Source organism: Diceros bicornis, chromosome 1, assembly GCF_020826845.1.
Source record: "Diceros bicornis minor isolate mBicDic1 chromosome 1, mDicBic1.mat.cur, whole genome shotgun sequence".
In the NCBI taxonomy this organism is placed as follows: Eukaryota; Metazoa; Chordata; class Mammalia; order Perissodactyla; family Rhinocerotidae; genus Diceros; species Diceros bicornis.
In genome coordinates this window covers 86,757,254-86,772,208 of record NC_080740.1, presented here as the reverse complement: position 1 = coordinate 86,772,208, position 14,955 = coordinate 86,757,254, and the positions used below count along the sequence as shown (strand labels likewise).

The 14,955-nt window shown below is 53.6% G+C and overlaps 1 protein-coding gene across 1 annotated transcript in view; it reads right to left on the bottom strand.

Annotated features, from left to right (window-relative positions):
• Positions 1-14,955, bottom strand: part of ERGIC1 (endoplasmic reticulum-golgi intermediate compartment 1) — a 105,429-nt gene that overhangs the window by 33,595 nt on the left and 56,879 nt on the right. Inside the window, exons 3-5 of the mRNA XM_058546092.1 lie at positions 14,667-14,739; positions 4,696-4,790; positions 510-634 (exon numbers count right to left, since the gene is read on the bottom strand). Of these exons, the coding sequence (XP_058402075.1) occupies positions 510-634; positions 4,696-4,790; positions 14,667-14,739 (293 nt within the window). The remainder of the gene's footprint in view (positions 1-509; positions 635-4,695; positions 4,791-14,666; positions 14,740-14,955) is intronic.

Sequence of the window (14,955 nt, the reverse complement as noted above, 5' to 3'; positions counted from 1 at the left end):
GGATGTGCAGCTATGACATACAACTATCCACTGGGGCTTTGGGGGAAAGATAAATAAATAAATAAAATTAAAAAAAAAAAAAAAGCCTTGTGAAGTGGGTGGTATCATTATATTATTATCATCAGCACACCCTCAACGTAAAGAGGTAAAAACCGAGGCTAAGATGGGTCAAGTGACTTGTAGGGCACTGCCTGGCCAAGAGCGGGTAGAGCTGGACTCGAGCTCACGGCTGCAAATCCTAAGGCCTTCTCACCACCCACTGCCTTCCCCAGTGGGGAGAAGAGCAGCCCCTTCCTGAACCAGCCAGCAGGGGCTCCACACCTCAGGGGCCTGGAACCCCTACCCAGAGTCTCAGGAGGAACCGCCAGGCGCCTGGATGCTGGCTCTCAGCTTGCCGGGGACTCTGCGGGGAGGCCAAGTGGGCTCACGGCTCCCCACCAAGTTTCAGGGAGGAAAGGGATGGAGGGGACGGGGAGCAGGTAAGAGGGGCCCCCGCAGGATCTCCGTACCTTGTTGATGCTGAACTGTCCCTCGAAGCGGCAGCCTGCCCCGTTGTTCAGCGGGATCTTCATCGAGTTGTCGATGTGCCCCACTTCGTGCCTGCCCATCTCATCCTGTATGTCGAGCCCGACCACTGCAGGAGCCAAGGACAGAAGAGGGTCAGAGACCCCCAGAGGAACGAGGGGAGGCTGGGGACCAGCCCCTCCTCTCAGGACCCCTCCTTCATCCACTCCATGGAGCTCACGGTCTGGGGCCCAGAATCACAGAGAGGAAGTCAGCCAGCAGAGGAGGAGGACAAAGCGATGGCTGGACCAAGAGGGAGCAGGCCCACAATGTCCCCATCTCCTGCCACCGCCTGCGGCATGAAAGGAGAGGGGAAAAGAGCTGGGGAGCCAGCAGCTAATGGGGCCAGGGATGGAGGACTGCGGGGTACAGGGGTGATGACTGCTGAATGAGGCTGCAGGGAGGCAGCGGAGGGTCAGGGTTAAAAAGGTGCCTGACTTCACTCACATGGAAGATAAACAAACACAGATAAGGAGAATAGACTGGTGGTTATCAGAGGGGAAGGGGGTGGGGGAGAGCATAAAGGGTAAAGGGGGACATATGTACGGTGACGTATGACAACTAGACTTTTGGTGGTAAATAAAATGTAATCTACATAGAAGTCAAAATATAATGATGTACACATGAAATTTATATAATGTTATAGACCAATGTGCCCTCATTAAAAAAAGGAAAAAAAAAATAGGGCGTCTGAATCCTGGCCCTGCCTTTTACCAGCTGTGCAACCTTGGCTGAGGCACTCAACCTTTCGCTGCCTCAGTTACTGTCTCTGTAAAACGGGGGTGATGATAACTACACCCTCCTCAGAGGACTACAAGGATCACATAGTTAATATGTGCAGACATGCTCAGAACCGGCTCTGATGCACAGTGGGGGCAAGTGCTAATAAACATCAGCACTTAACTATCTCAGCCTCTGGGTTCACTGGGTGGACAGGCTCAGCAGTCATGCATTCATTCATCCTTCATTCATTCACACCTCCTTTACTCAACGCCTATTCCTTCAGGCCCTGCCCTCCAGGAGCCTGGGCACTTTTGTGGGTTCCTTAGTTCACTAAATGGGAAACGTGGGGCCTGGAGTCCTGGCCCTTGACTCCAATGTCACTCTCCATCCCCTCACTGTGACTCAGCTTCCCCATCTGTAAAATGGGCCAACTGCATTCTTTGAGATGGCCCAAGTGGCAAGGGGGAGGGCGGCTGTAAACTATGGAAATGCAAGAATTTCCTTGCAAGAGGCACTAGAAAAAAAGTTGCAATACAGAGAAAGAGCAGCTGGAAGCAATTTTAAGGGAGCCAACCCTAAAAGGGAAAAATGGGAACAATCCCGTGTTCCTCAATAGGGAAGGGGAAGTGAGTGAGGGCCCGGCCGCAGAAGGGAACATGATGCAGCTATTACAAAGGGCACTCACGTGTTTGTAGTGTGTGGGGATGCTGCTGCCGCAATGCTCGGTTTAAAAGAAACGCAAGCAGGTCCCCATTTGACTCAGCAGTTCCACCTCCAGGAGCCCGTCCTCCAGACACACACGTGTCCAGACGTGTGCACAACACTGCTCTGGGCAACCTTAATTGAAATCGTGACAACTGGAAGCAACCCAACTGCCTGTCAACTGGGGACGGGTCAATGGAACATGGAACAGCCTTCTCCGGATGCTGTGCAGTAGGTACAGGAATGAGCTAAATCCGTAGGTGGGGAGGGGCAGCTCAGAGCGGGGCAATGGCTAAGAGCGTGGGCTCCTCTGTAGTTCCTGGCTCTGCCCCTTACTAGCCGCGGGACCTTGAGCAAATCACCTAAGTTTTCTGGGCCTCAGCTTTCTCCTCTATCCTAGACTTGGGAGGATTTTAAAAATTAAAACAGCACTTACTACGTGCTGGACATTTTTCTAAGTGCCTTTTATGTAAGAATGCACCACCTGAACATCCCTGTGGGGAAGATAATATTATCAGACCCATCCTATACTGGGAGACACTGAGGCACACAGAGGTTAAGCTAGGAAACAACGGAGCTTGGACTGGCACTCACCGAGTCTCGATCCAGGGCCCACACCCTTTGGCCGCTCTGCTAGAACACTCGCGTCTTAACGCAGTAACACAGCCAAGGGATTCAGGACAAGGCCCGGCCCGGCGTAAGAGCCAAATATACGGCAGCTGTGGTTATTATTTTACTAATAGTATGAGTAACGCAAGAACAGCGCCAAGGTGTTAGCAGAAAAAACAAGAAACCCCAGAAAGGTCCCATGTCATTGGGTCCCAATTATGTAAAAAGAAAAAAAAAAACCCAAACGTGATAGATGTTGATAGACAGACACACACACACAGGGGTACTAGCAGAAGCTTCCTCTGGGGTGGATGGCACCCTGGGGAACACCTACTTCTTTTACTTTTTTCTTTATACATTTCTGTATTTTGAACATGTATCTTTTTTAAAAACAAAAAATGTATTCCTGTATTAGTTGTGTAACAAAAAATATTGTTTTTAAAAGCAGGATATGAGATTGCACACGCAGATGATCTCAGCCATGTTTAGAAAGGAGGGCCAACAGGGCGGAACGGTGTCAAATGTTGACCGATGCTGTCACTGGGGGGTGGAATTATGGGCGATTTCTCCTCTCTCTGCTGCTCTGATTTTCCAAAGGTACAATGATGAGCATGCATTTTTTTCTATAGTAAAAATTTGAAGTTCTTTTAAAGAAAAGCCAGGGCGAGGGGCTTGAGTGGGAGCCGCCTGGGTTCGGGTTATAGCCCCACAGAGCAGCAGGACCTGGGGGTGGTGCAGCCAGCAGCTTGAGGTCACCCGGTCCCTCCTGGGCCACGGCCCGGAGCTGGGACGGAGCCTGGAACCACATCCCTTCCCTCCCCTGGCCCACTGGTCCCAGCCCTCTGGCCTGACTAAGAATTTCCTTGTTCCAGAGTCATAATCAACTCCTGAATGAGAAGCTGCCAGACGAATTATTTTTCTAAGAGAAAGAGAAAAAATAAAAATAAAACCAACTTATTTCAACAGGTTCCTTGGCTCAGGGCCCACTGTGGATTAAAAATGGTGACGTAATTCTCACCAAACGCAAAAACAGGGCTGAATCTCTCCCTATCGCTGGCCGCAGACCCACTCAATGTTCTGCTCTCGGTAGGAAGGAAGGAGGTGGGAGGAGGGGAAGGGCCTGCATCGGGTTATGTGCCAGGCTGGGGCAGAGGGATGGTTAGAGCCCCAGTCCAGGAGGGGACACCCAGTCTACTTGACCCCTAACAAGTCTAGAAACCAGCTCATCAGACCCTCCCAACAACTTCAGGCACTAGACAGCACTACACCCATTTCACAAATGAGGAAACTGAAGCTTTGAGAGGTCACCTTCAGCAGGGTCATGCAGTTTTAGTGAGCAAAGGAGCCAGAATCTGACTCCAAACCAAACTTCCCATGAGTTTTAAGTAATTCATTCTCTTGGTGGAAACAAATGAAAAAAGCAAACAAAATAGAGTGAGAAGTAAAAAAGGCAATTTCCCAACGGCTGCTGACAGCTCAGAGCTGCATCCTTTCCAGGTGCCTGCTCTTGGCTGGCTGGAGGTCTCCTTGCCTTGAGATGCTGGAGAGGTTGTGTGACCCCCACGCTCCCCCACACACCACCCTGCAGCCATTAGCCAAGGATTTGGATAATAGCAGCCCGGCCCCCTTGGGGCTAGATGGGACACACTGAGGTGTCATTCCCACATCACAGCTCCCCGTGGGATCAGGCTGTGAAGAGACTACACCTCTGCTTGTCCTCTCTTCCCCCTCGCCCTTCCAGGCTCCTCCTGAGAGCTCTCGCTTAACAAATCAACAAATCACGTGCAGAGACTCTCAGGCTCTGCTCCTTGGGAACTTGACCTAAGAGCCACCCCCCACCCCCACACCAACATGGCTCCTCTCCAGAGGCAACCCTTGTTAGCAGTTTCTTGATTTTTTTTTTTATTCCAGAAAACCTCCAAGTGCATGCACATTTGATCACATTCTCCCTCCAAGAGTGGGGAGAATCTGATGCTACCTGCTGTTTGCAGCGTGCCCTGCTCGCTTCACTTGTCCTGGTTATCTCGCCATTTCTGCACACGCAGCTCTGCCTACAGAGGTGTCCTGCTGGAGCAGAGGGCTGCTGGGAATACTCACATTCGCAGTGCAAATTGGGTAAACTGATGTTCAGGCTGACGTCGATTTTGCCGCCACTGTCCTTGTCTGGGTCATCGACGTAGAGCTCGTTCACGCTGAGGGAGACAAGTAGAGAAGCCTTCGCTGAGATGGGAGCTCCCGTCCCGGCTGCAGGGGACAGCCAAGGGCCACTTCACTTGGTGACCACTGCTCAGATAACCTGGACCCCCATCTGAGAGAAGTCTGTGCCTGCTCCGGCATGGGGAGCAGGGCTCCCACCTCGAGGGTGCTCTCCAAATGCTCGCCTTACCACCTAGAGGGAGGGGAAGGGCCGGCACTGAGAGCAGAGCTTTCAGTGTCAGGCAGACTCAAGTTCCAATCCTGGCTCTGCCGCTTTCTATGTGAACTCAAGCAGGTGACTCCCCTCTGCGAAACCATGTGTGAAATAGGGATACCACCACCCACTGTTCATGGGGTGGTCTGAACACTTAAATGAGAAATGTGGGCCTTACTAGGGATCAGGGCCTGGCACCAACGGGCACACAGCACCTTACTCCCTCCTCTCTTGAGCTCCCTTCCCACCCAGCTGGGAAGTCGGGGACTCCCTGGGTGCTCATCTTCAATGTCCCAGCTCTCACGAAGCCCTGGGGCGGGCACCAGGTTATGAGACACGACTAGAGTAATATATTCATTTCCTGTGGCTGCTGTAACAAATTATCACAAAGTTAACGGCTTAAAACAACACACCTTTATTATCTTAATGCTTCTGAAGGTCAGAAGTCTAAAATGGGTCTGCAGGGCTGTACTCTTTCTGGAGGCTCCAGGGGAGAATCCATTTTCTTGCCTTTTTTGGCTTCTAGAGGCCACCTCAGCTCATAGCCACTTCCTCCATCTTTAAAGCCAGCCCCAGAGCATCTTCTCTCCTCTCTGACCTCGTGATTCTCTCTTATAAACTCTTGTGGTTTCATCCTGCCCACCTGGGTAACCCAGGATGGTCAGCCCATCCCAAGACCCTTGACATAATCACATTTGTCAAGTTCCTTTTGCCGCGTGTGTTAACATAGTCGCAGGTTTCAAGGATGGGGACGTGGACATCTTTGTGGGGGAGGCACAGTTTGGGGGCAGGAGGCTCCATGAACAGCCATGACACCTTGCTATTGGTGACAAGGGCGCCACAATAGGATCTGTTAGTAACATGCATTTATTTAACAAATACTTTTCGAGCACCGACCACCAGTCAGGTACTAGAGACAGTGAGGAAGAGACAGCCGTGGTCTCTGCCTCCATCGAGCTTACAGACACCACTCGTCTCCTAAATCAATACCTTACACCACCATGATGACCGCTTTGATGGAAAGCTGAGGCTCGTCATGAGAGAAACTATCGGGGTGACTGACGTCTGGGGAGAGTGGGCTGGGCAGACCTCTTTGAGGAGATGGGAGCTGAGGTCTGAAGGATGAGGAGGCTGCCCTGACAAGGAGGAAGGGAGAATTCTTGGGATGGTGTGTGCAGAGGCCTGGGAGTGGGAGGGCACGGCTCTGGGAGCTGGAAGAAGGTGGTTGTGGCTGCAGTGTCGAGCACAGGGAAGCATGGTGGGTGATGCGGCCAGAGAAGGGGCGGGGCCATGGTGAGGCCTTCAGACTTGACCCTGAGTGCAGAGGCATGGACAGGCCTGTCCTTTAATAGGCTCCTTCTGGCTGCTTCAAGGACGACTGAGCGGAGGGGCCACCGTGCATTAGGGAAAGCACATGGGAGGCTGCTGCAGTAGCCCAGGTGAGAGATGGCGGCCTGGACGGGGTGTGGCGGGGATGGAGAGGAGGGAGGGAGGGATGCCGGGCAGGCAGGACTCGCTGATGCACGGGGTGTGGGGGTAGTTTGAGGGAGGCATGCAGAAGGCCAGCCACGTTTCTTTCTGGAACCATTCGTTGGGCTGGGAGCCCCTGGAACAGGAGCGGGACTGGTGGGGAGGGATAGTACCGAGTTCCCGTGGCCGTGCTGAGCTTGAGGTGTCTAGGAGACATCCCTGAGGAGCTGCTGGGTGCACGTCGGATGGCTGTCTCTGAAGCCCACTCCTGATTCTCAGATGACTCCCCACGGGGAGAGGGAACTGAATTTAAAGGCTGAGCTAGTGGGCAGTGACAGGGCAGTGCTGGAGGTGGCCGGGCTGTGGTTATTTTAAACACTAATTAGGCCCCTTGGGTGCCGTCCACAGGCTGTAAAGGAAGATTGCCGGCTCTAAACAACTGGACTCTAGGAGGGCCCTGTAAACAGCCACTTCTTTGGGAAAGAATGAGTGGAGCAGGGCAAGGGAACTTGCTTTTACTAAGAGCCGGTCTCCGTGCCCCTAGCTCCTCGTGTGATGCAGCTGGAGCTCAGTTAACAAGGAACGGCAGGCTCAAAAGGATACCTGGGAATTGTTTCCTTGTAGGGGTCACCAGGATGTTCCCAGAGACAAGAGAGCGACAGGGGCAGCTTAGTCTTCAGACTGCTGTGCCTCCAGCCCACTAAGCCAGGAAAGGCCCAATCGGGGCCTGTGTGCATTCACGTTATCCCATCTGCCCCTGTGAAACGTCCTGATCCCCACTGCAAAACCAGGAAAGGAGGCTCAAAGAGGGTGAGTCCCATCCCCAAGCTCACACAGCAGGAAATGGCCGAGCTGGAGTCCCACCCCAGGCCTGCCTCCTGCCCGGGCCCCAGGCTCGCCAGGGCTCCTGCTGCCTCCCCTCCCTCTCCTCCTCAGCATCCTGGGTCCAGGGAGAAAATGAGGGGGCCTGGCCCTCTGAGGCCACAGGGTGTGGGGAGGGGAGACAGGAGCCTGTGCTTGGCAGCCTCACAGCACTGGCCCCCATCAGAGGACAGGAAGAACAGATGAGCCAGTGCAGGAGAGCCAACAGGATCACAGGAGGTTCTGCGGGGGCAGAATCAACTTCTCCACAGCCAAATGCTCCTCCTTAGCCTTCAGCTCCCAACTTCTACCCCAGCCTTTTTTTTTTTCTTGTGAGGAAGATTGGCCCTAAGCTAACATCTGTGCCAACCTTCCTCTATTTTGTATGTGGGATGCCACCACAGCATGGCTTGACAAGCAGTGCGTAGGTCTGTGCCTAGGATCCAAACCAGCGAACCCCAGGCCGGTGAAGCAGAGCACGTGAACTTAACCACTGCGCCACCAGGCCGGCCCTTCTACCTCAGCCTTAATTCGAAACTTCAGAGGGTTGTTGAGTAACGAGATTGCTGGGAGAGTGAGACTCTTGAAGCTACTCACCTTTCCCACCTGGGAGGCGAGGCCACTGCCCATCACTGAGGGATGATGTCACCCCCTGGCAATCCTCTGGGGGTGACCTCAGTGCAGAGCCAGGTGAATCCCAGGTGTGGCGCCAAGGTGAGCTCACCCTCGGGGCCCCAGGAGGCCTCGCCCAGCCCACTGGCTCCCAGGGGCTGAAGTGCCGCCCAGGACAAAGGGGCCGAGGGGCCAGGGAGGGATGGAAAACGCACTGGCCTGCAGAGCTTGGGGCCAGTCTTGTTACGTAAGGCCAGAACTGGCTGCTCCCAGGCGCCTTCCTGAAGGGCCTCGGGCTGTGGAATAAACACGGCTCAATCACCTGTGCCGCCCACCCGCTGAGGTCAATACAGCTGCCTTCCGAGTCCAAGGCAAATGTTCCAGGGCCGCTGGCTTCCTGCCACCCCCAGCCAGCGTCGCAGACCCGACCACAGCCGCCACTCGCAGGTGCCTGCCAAGGCTGGCTAACATCATTGGCTGGGGCTGAACTGATTTTAAAAGGCCAGCAATCGGCCTACCTGGAGGGGAAATAAATGTTCTGTGGATTCACTGCTGTTTGGAGACTTGTGTGGGCCTGACTCCTCCTGTCACTAGTGTGGGTGATGAGAAGGCCCATGGGGCAGCGCCAGACAGATGTGGGCTCACCTCCTGGCTCTGCCACTTGGCGGGGGGCACCTGGGACAAGTTGCTTCACCTCTCTGAGCCTCAGTTTCCTCATCTGTAAAACTGGGAAAGCTCTCTATGAAGTTTGAAGATAGGCAAAATCAATCTATGCACTAGAAGTCAGAATACTGGTGGGGGTTACTGACTGGGAGGGGGCAGAAGGGAACGTTCCAGGTGGTAGAAGGAGTTGTCTTGATGGGGTGATGGTGACAGGGGTATAAACATGGGCCAATAGTCACCGAGTCTCACCCTTAAGACTTGTGCACTCTGCTGTTTGTAAGTCACCTACACCTCACTAAAAAGAAAGGAAAAAGGAGGGGAGGGAGGGAGGAAAGAAAGAAGGAAAAAGGGATAAGGATTCCAGCTACTTCATGGGGCTGTGAGGACCGCTGGGTAGCTGTAGGCTAGCTTGGGGCAGGGGTGTGTATGTTACTCAGCTCTCTAGCACAGGCTCTTCCAGGTAAAGAGAATAAAGCATCACGGAAGAAGTCCAGGGTTCAAATCCTGGCTCTGCCACCTGCTGGCTGATTGGCCTAGTGCAAGTCGCTTTGCCTCCACTAGCCTCAGTTTCCCCAGATGTAAAATGGGGACAAAGATTTGGCACAGCCTTAGTAAACAGTAAGTGCTCAGTAACCGTCCACTACTTTTACTGTTATTAGTAACATCACTGTTTACTGGGTTGATAATAACAGGTATACCAAGAGTACCACCTCCTAGCATTGCAGTGAGGGTTAAACGTGCTAACTTGTATACAGCGCTTAATGCAGTCCCTGGTATATTCTAAGGCCTGCACAAAAGCTGGCCTTGCTCACAGCTAATCAAAGATGTCCCAGTTCTGAGCACCCAGCTGGTGCCAGGCCCTGAGCTGGGAGCTTTCACATGTAGCACCACATTTAATGCTCACAGCAAGCCAGTGTTTAATAGGGGTTACTGTTCTCTTTTCACAAGGAAGAAACAGGGCTCAGAGGAAGACAGATAAAAGACTGGCCAAGATCACTCGGCCAGGAAGAGGCAGAGGCAGGGGATCTGAAGCCAGAGCCACCGGAGCCCAGAGCCATACTCTTTCCACTGCATTACACGGATGGGACAGGAATCAAAAACTGAGGAGCAAGTGGCCCCGAAGTAGACCTGTGACGCAGGAGTCACCATCTTTCTGATAATCTTCAGATGCCCACCCCTACCCCACCCTACAGGGCATGGAGGTGCTAAGGGGTCCACTCTCTTTGTGCTCCACAAGCTTCCCTCTGTCACCTCCACCTGCCACACCCCAGTGGGCGGCAGCATCTGACTCCCCCACCAGGACAGGACTCCCTGAGCTGGCCGCACAGAGGTGCTCACACCTCTGTGGAATGAACCGGGGAGGTGACCAACGTGCACTGGTGGACAAGTGGGGGACTCTAGGCAGCGTCAGGGAGTCAGGTGGACTGTGTGGGGGTCAGTAAGCAGTGGCCATGTAGGGAGAGAGGAAGAAAGGGACTGAGGAGGTAGGGGTGGGGAAGTGTAGGTGGAATGTAAGGGAGGGCCGTGAAATTCTAGGCTGAGGTGTGAGTCTGATGACATCTATGGAAAACAATTTTACTTGCTTTTAGAAGAACACTTGAATAGTTTGGATTCCTGCCCAAAGTCACTGATCTCCATGCTTAATAATTTGATTTAATGGAAACTTACACAGGAGTGGGGCCGACAGCAAGGGCCTGGGGTGAGGAGGGGAGGGGAGGGGAGGGATGCAGGTTATGCAAGCAAGTTCTCCGGGACCTTGAGTTTTAAATCCTGACTATTCCGGGTGTAAGTGCATCCATTACCCACCAGACATCTCCAAAATCATCCCTTCACAGCCACCTAGTCCTGCCCCCAGCCCCTTCTCTGTGGTCATTGTCCTTGGACCCTTAGCCCCTCTACCTTGGGTCATCACCCAGCCTCCTCACCAGGGCCTTGGCCACCAGGGTCGCCCCGGCCCAAGCCCTTCACAAGAGGTCATCCTTCTGAGGCATGAACCCGATCCTGTCCCTCCATGCTCAGAAGCCTTCAGGCCTCCCACTGCTGCTTCACGTGACCTCCGTGTCTCTCCACCTGGCCCTGGCTCACAATCCAGGTCTCAGAGTGGGTAACCTGGGCTCCGAGGGAGACGTCCGGCTCCTCCACCTGGTTAAGCTCCTAACTGGCCTCCCCACTCTGGGTCTGCTACCCGGAGTGTGTGAGGACACAGTTAAGGTAACCTCCAAGCTCCCACTGGGTAGGCAATGGCTTCCTGGAGTTCCGCAGCCACCTCACCCCAGAAGGGTGCATCCAAGTCTTCCGGTCAACTATTCTGACCAAAGAGCAGTGGCTCCCATGCACCTGGGGCTCCCAAATGCTCTGGGCAGAAAAGGGTTGGGTGACCGTGCTGGGCGCCGAGTCTGGGCTCTGGTGACAGACAGACCCGGGTTTGACTCTGGCTTCACCACTTACTAACTTCATTGTGGTTTTAGCCTCCTGGTGCCTCCACAGTTTCCCCAGCTGTGAATTGGGACTAACGCTAACAGCAGGACTTAACTCAAGGGGTTTTGTGACGCTTAAATGAGATAATCATTGTAAAGGTGCTGGCACGTGATTGCCTATTATAAATCATAACTGGAAAGTATAATGAGTTGTATTATGCTATAAATGATCAATGGAGAGTTCCAGTTACTACACTTTCTTATTATAAATCCTCACCAGGTTAATAATTAAGAGCAGCCAGAGCCTGGGTAAAGGCTGGAATGTTCTGGAGCCACGTTCTCCAAGGAGAGGGGGCTGCTCCCCTGGAAACACGAAGCCTCAGAGCACCCTGTGGGGCCACTTTCCCAGGGATAATTAATGGCCTGTCTAGAGCCCAGGTTGGAGTCCAACCACGCAAACAGGCCTCCCTCCCCCCGGGGCCAGGCCAGAATAGCATCTTATGTCACTGATAACCACAGGCCAAGGTTGGAGCGATGTTGACCCAACCAGCGATGACCTCATTTCCTTGGGTTACAACCTCATGGCAGGTGGGGGGGCTGACCCACTGTGATCACAAAACTGCCAGGGAGAGCCAGCCACCCAGAAAAGGAAAAGAACTGTGACCTTCAGTTTCTCCTGAATTGGCAGGGCTTCCCAGGGGTCAGAGAAGCTTCTGACAGAGGGAAGAGCCCAGAGGAGCAATCCTTTTTCCTCTGGATTTTTCTGTGGAGTCCTTAGTCCTCAGCCCTGTAGATTCTCTTTGGGCAATTCCTGCACCTGGTCATGAGGCCACAGAGAGAAAGGGGGCATTAGGGTCCCTGCATGGTCATAGAGGGAGCCTCTGGCCCTGGACAGGTCTCTCCTCTCATCCTCGCCTCGCTCCCTCTCTCCAGCCACTTACACTGCAAATGGAGAAGTACTTACTAGCACAGGGCTGGACACAGGGCACACACTCAGTGAACGGCCCCCAGCATTTTTCTCTCTCCCCACCCCTCATCCTTCTTCCTCTCCAGGGGCGTGCTGGGACCAGAGTGTCCAGAATGCCCCCAGCAGCCAGGAAGAGGAAGTCCTGGAGAGGGCAGGGGGCAGAGCGGCAGGAACACACCGTGCTCTTGGGAAAGCAGCAGCCCTGCCCTGGGTAAACAGAGTGAGCTGTCAGGCCTGCTGGAGTGTCCCTCCACACGGCAGGTGGGGCCCCACCTGCTCCAGTCGCAAGCTCCGATGTCAGAACTCACCTGTCGGGGGCCCACGGCCTCAGCACCCTGCCTCACTGTGGGCTGAGCTGATGATAACAAGACACCCCTCACAATGTCAGCAGGAGACACGGGAGGGGACGAGGAAATTAATACACACGGAGCACTTATTACATGAAAGGTCCTCAGTGGCCCTATAACCTTTGTAGTGTTAGATGGGGAATAAATATGAAATGGATAAATGCATGCAGAGACATGGATCTATTGATATGAAAGTATATCAGATGCTACGTTAAGTACCTTTCAGGTAAATAATCTTGTTTAAGCCTCACAAAATATCACAAACCTGCTCTATCTCCTGCTCTGCTTTGTTTTTCCCTGAGATCCCTTATCACTAATTGATACATTCTAGCTTTGCTTGGTGACCATCCGTGTCCACCGCCGGCATTTTCAGCTGCTCTGAGCGTGGAACCACATAGTGGTGAATGAGGCAGGCCTGGGCCGACTTTTGGAAGCTCGGGACCAAGGAGCTCATTAATACACAGCAGTGTCCACAGCCTGCCCTGACTCAGTTCCACCTCCTCCATGTTCTACCCTCCTGCTCGCTCACTTTGCTCTGGCCATGCCAGCTCTCTTTCCGCTCTTCACATAAACCAGGTAATTCCTGCCTCAGGGCTTCTGCACTTGCTAGTGCCCCTGCCTGGAACATGTAAAGCCTCCTACCTGGTATCTGTGACACAGTCAGGGCTCCCTCCTTGCTGCTGTCACAAATATACCCCTCTCACCTTGCTCAGAACAGGAAGGGCCTGCACAGCAATCCTCCTCCCAGGCAATGGGGTGCAGCCTGGAGAGACCAGCAGGTGCCTGCACACAGTAGGTCCTTCATAGTACCAGCGGGTCTCAATCTCTTGCTGCTCTCCCTGCTTCCTCCTCCAACTCATGATGGGGTGACCCTGGGATATGCAGTGGCCCAAATGTGCACAAAGGGAAAGATGCTTGACTCAGACAGTCACTCCCCTTTAGGGGCTGGGTGGGAGACGAAGTCCTTTCTCTGACCCCTGCATGGTCAGTGGTCACATCTTGGGAAGCAGACAAGCCTCCTCAGGCCTGAAAGGCAGCTGTGACTCTTATCTGCCCTCCCTTGTTTGGCCAGCAATACTGAGACCCAGAGAGATTTGGCAACTTGCCCAGGGTCACAGAGCAAAGTGGTAATCCAACTGAGACCTGGTCCTGGGTTTCCCAATGCCCTGTCTAGTGCTCTTTCCACCACTCCACAAATCCCCCTGAGCTTGGTGCCACCAGGGTTAAAAACAGGATGAGAGGGACAGAGAAGGCAAACACTCCCACACCAGTGGAGGGTGGGAAGCTACATCCAGAAACGAGTTAAGGGGAGGTGAGACCGGCAGGCCTCGGGAGCCACCTCCTAATCACACGACTGTGGGCAAGTCCCCCGCCTCTCTGAGCCTCAGTCTCCTCATCTGTAAGGTGGGACAACTACCTCCCAGGGCTGTTTGAAGATTAAAGGTGGTAACATGGATACAGCAACAAGGACCACCTTGGGCTAAGCAGCTACGTTGTCAGTTTCCTACTGTCTTGTGGCTGCGAGGGAGGCGAAGGAAACCAAGAAATTCCATGAGTGAAAAAGACCATTCCAATGTTGAACAGGGGAGTGGGTGGCCAGGGCCCAGCCCCGTGATGACTTTCTGGGCTGTAAACATGGAAATGAAGAGGCTTGGAAGCCTTAAGCCAGTGGCGAAGGCAGGAAGCTGCTGGGTCTGACTCCATCTCTGAGGGGCGTCCCAGGAGGCCGCGACTGAATGATTCCAGTGGCATTCTGTGTTACACACGCCCCAGAGCGTTTACTAGATCACCCGGACAATGAAGGATTCTAGGAATCGGGATGCCTTCACAGTGCGTCAGTCGCTGCCAGGAAGCCACGCTGACTCCTCACCGTGTGGGCCCGAGCACAGGGGAGGGGGCTTTGCCGAGGGGCTGGGCTCTGATGTCAGCAACCTCGCCCCCCCCCCCCGGGGTAGGAAGCTGCACCCATTTCTCTGAACTCTTCCAGCTTTACATCAAATGACCCTGTGATGATTCAGAGGAAAAAAAGCCCACTGGCCAAACAAAGGGACGGCACAGATGAGCAAATGATTGCAGTTCATCTGCGGGCCCAGGAGGCCCCCACAGAAGGAAACCAACATTTTCTCTTTGGCTTTAACACAGCAACGTTCACTTCTGCTCTAACTTTAAAACCCCTTTAAGAAACAGAGGAGTGACAGACACCACAGGCTTGGAAACAGGCGTTGGAAGGTTCAGAGGTCTCTTCTTTTTAAAGCTCCTCCCTCTTCTCATCTGGGGTCCCAAAAAGCTCTAGAATGGGCCATCGGGGGGATGTAACTTACACTTCTGTCGTTATAAATCCGGTGAGCTCCGAAAGGAAGAGGAAGAGGATGAAGAGACAGCAGCAGATAGAGACTGGAAGAAACAACACAGACGCACAGTTAAGGGCAGTGGGCACTGAAGGAGGGAGGCTGGCCCCTCCCTTCCCCTCCTCTCCTGCCCTCAGAGATAAGCTGCTTAGAGGGAGGGGGAAGAGGCCCCGCAGATCCTCCGAAGCCCCTTCCTACTCTTGGCCTCAATATGCAGCAGCCACGCTCCCAGAAAGGGAGACTGACCATCTTTGTTTTCTTT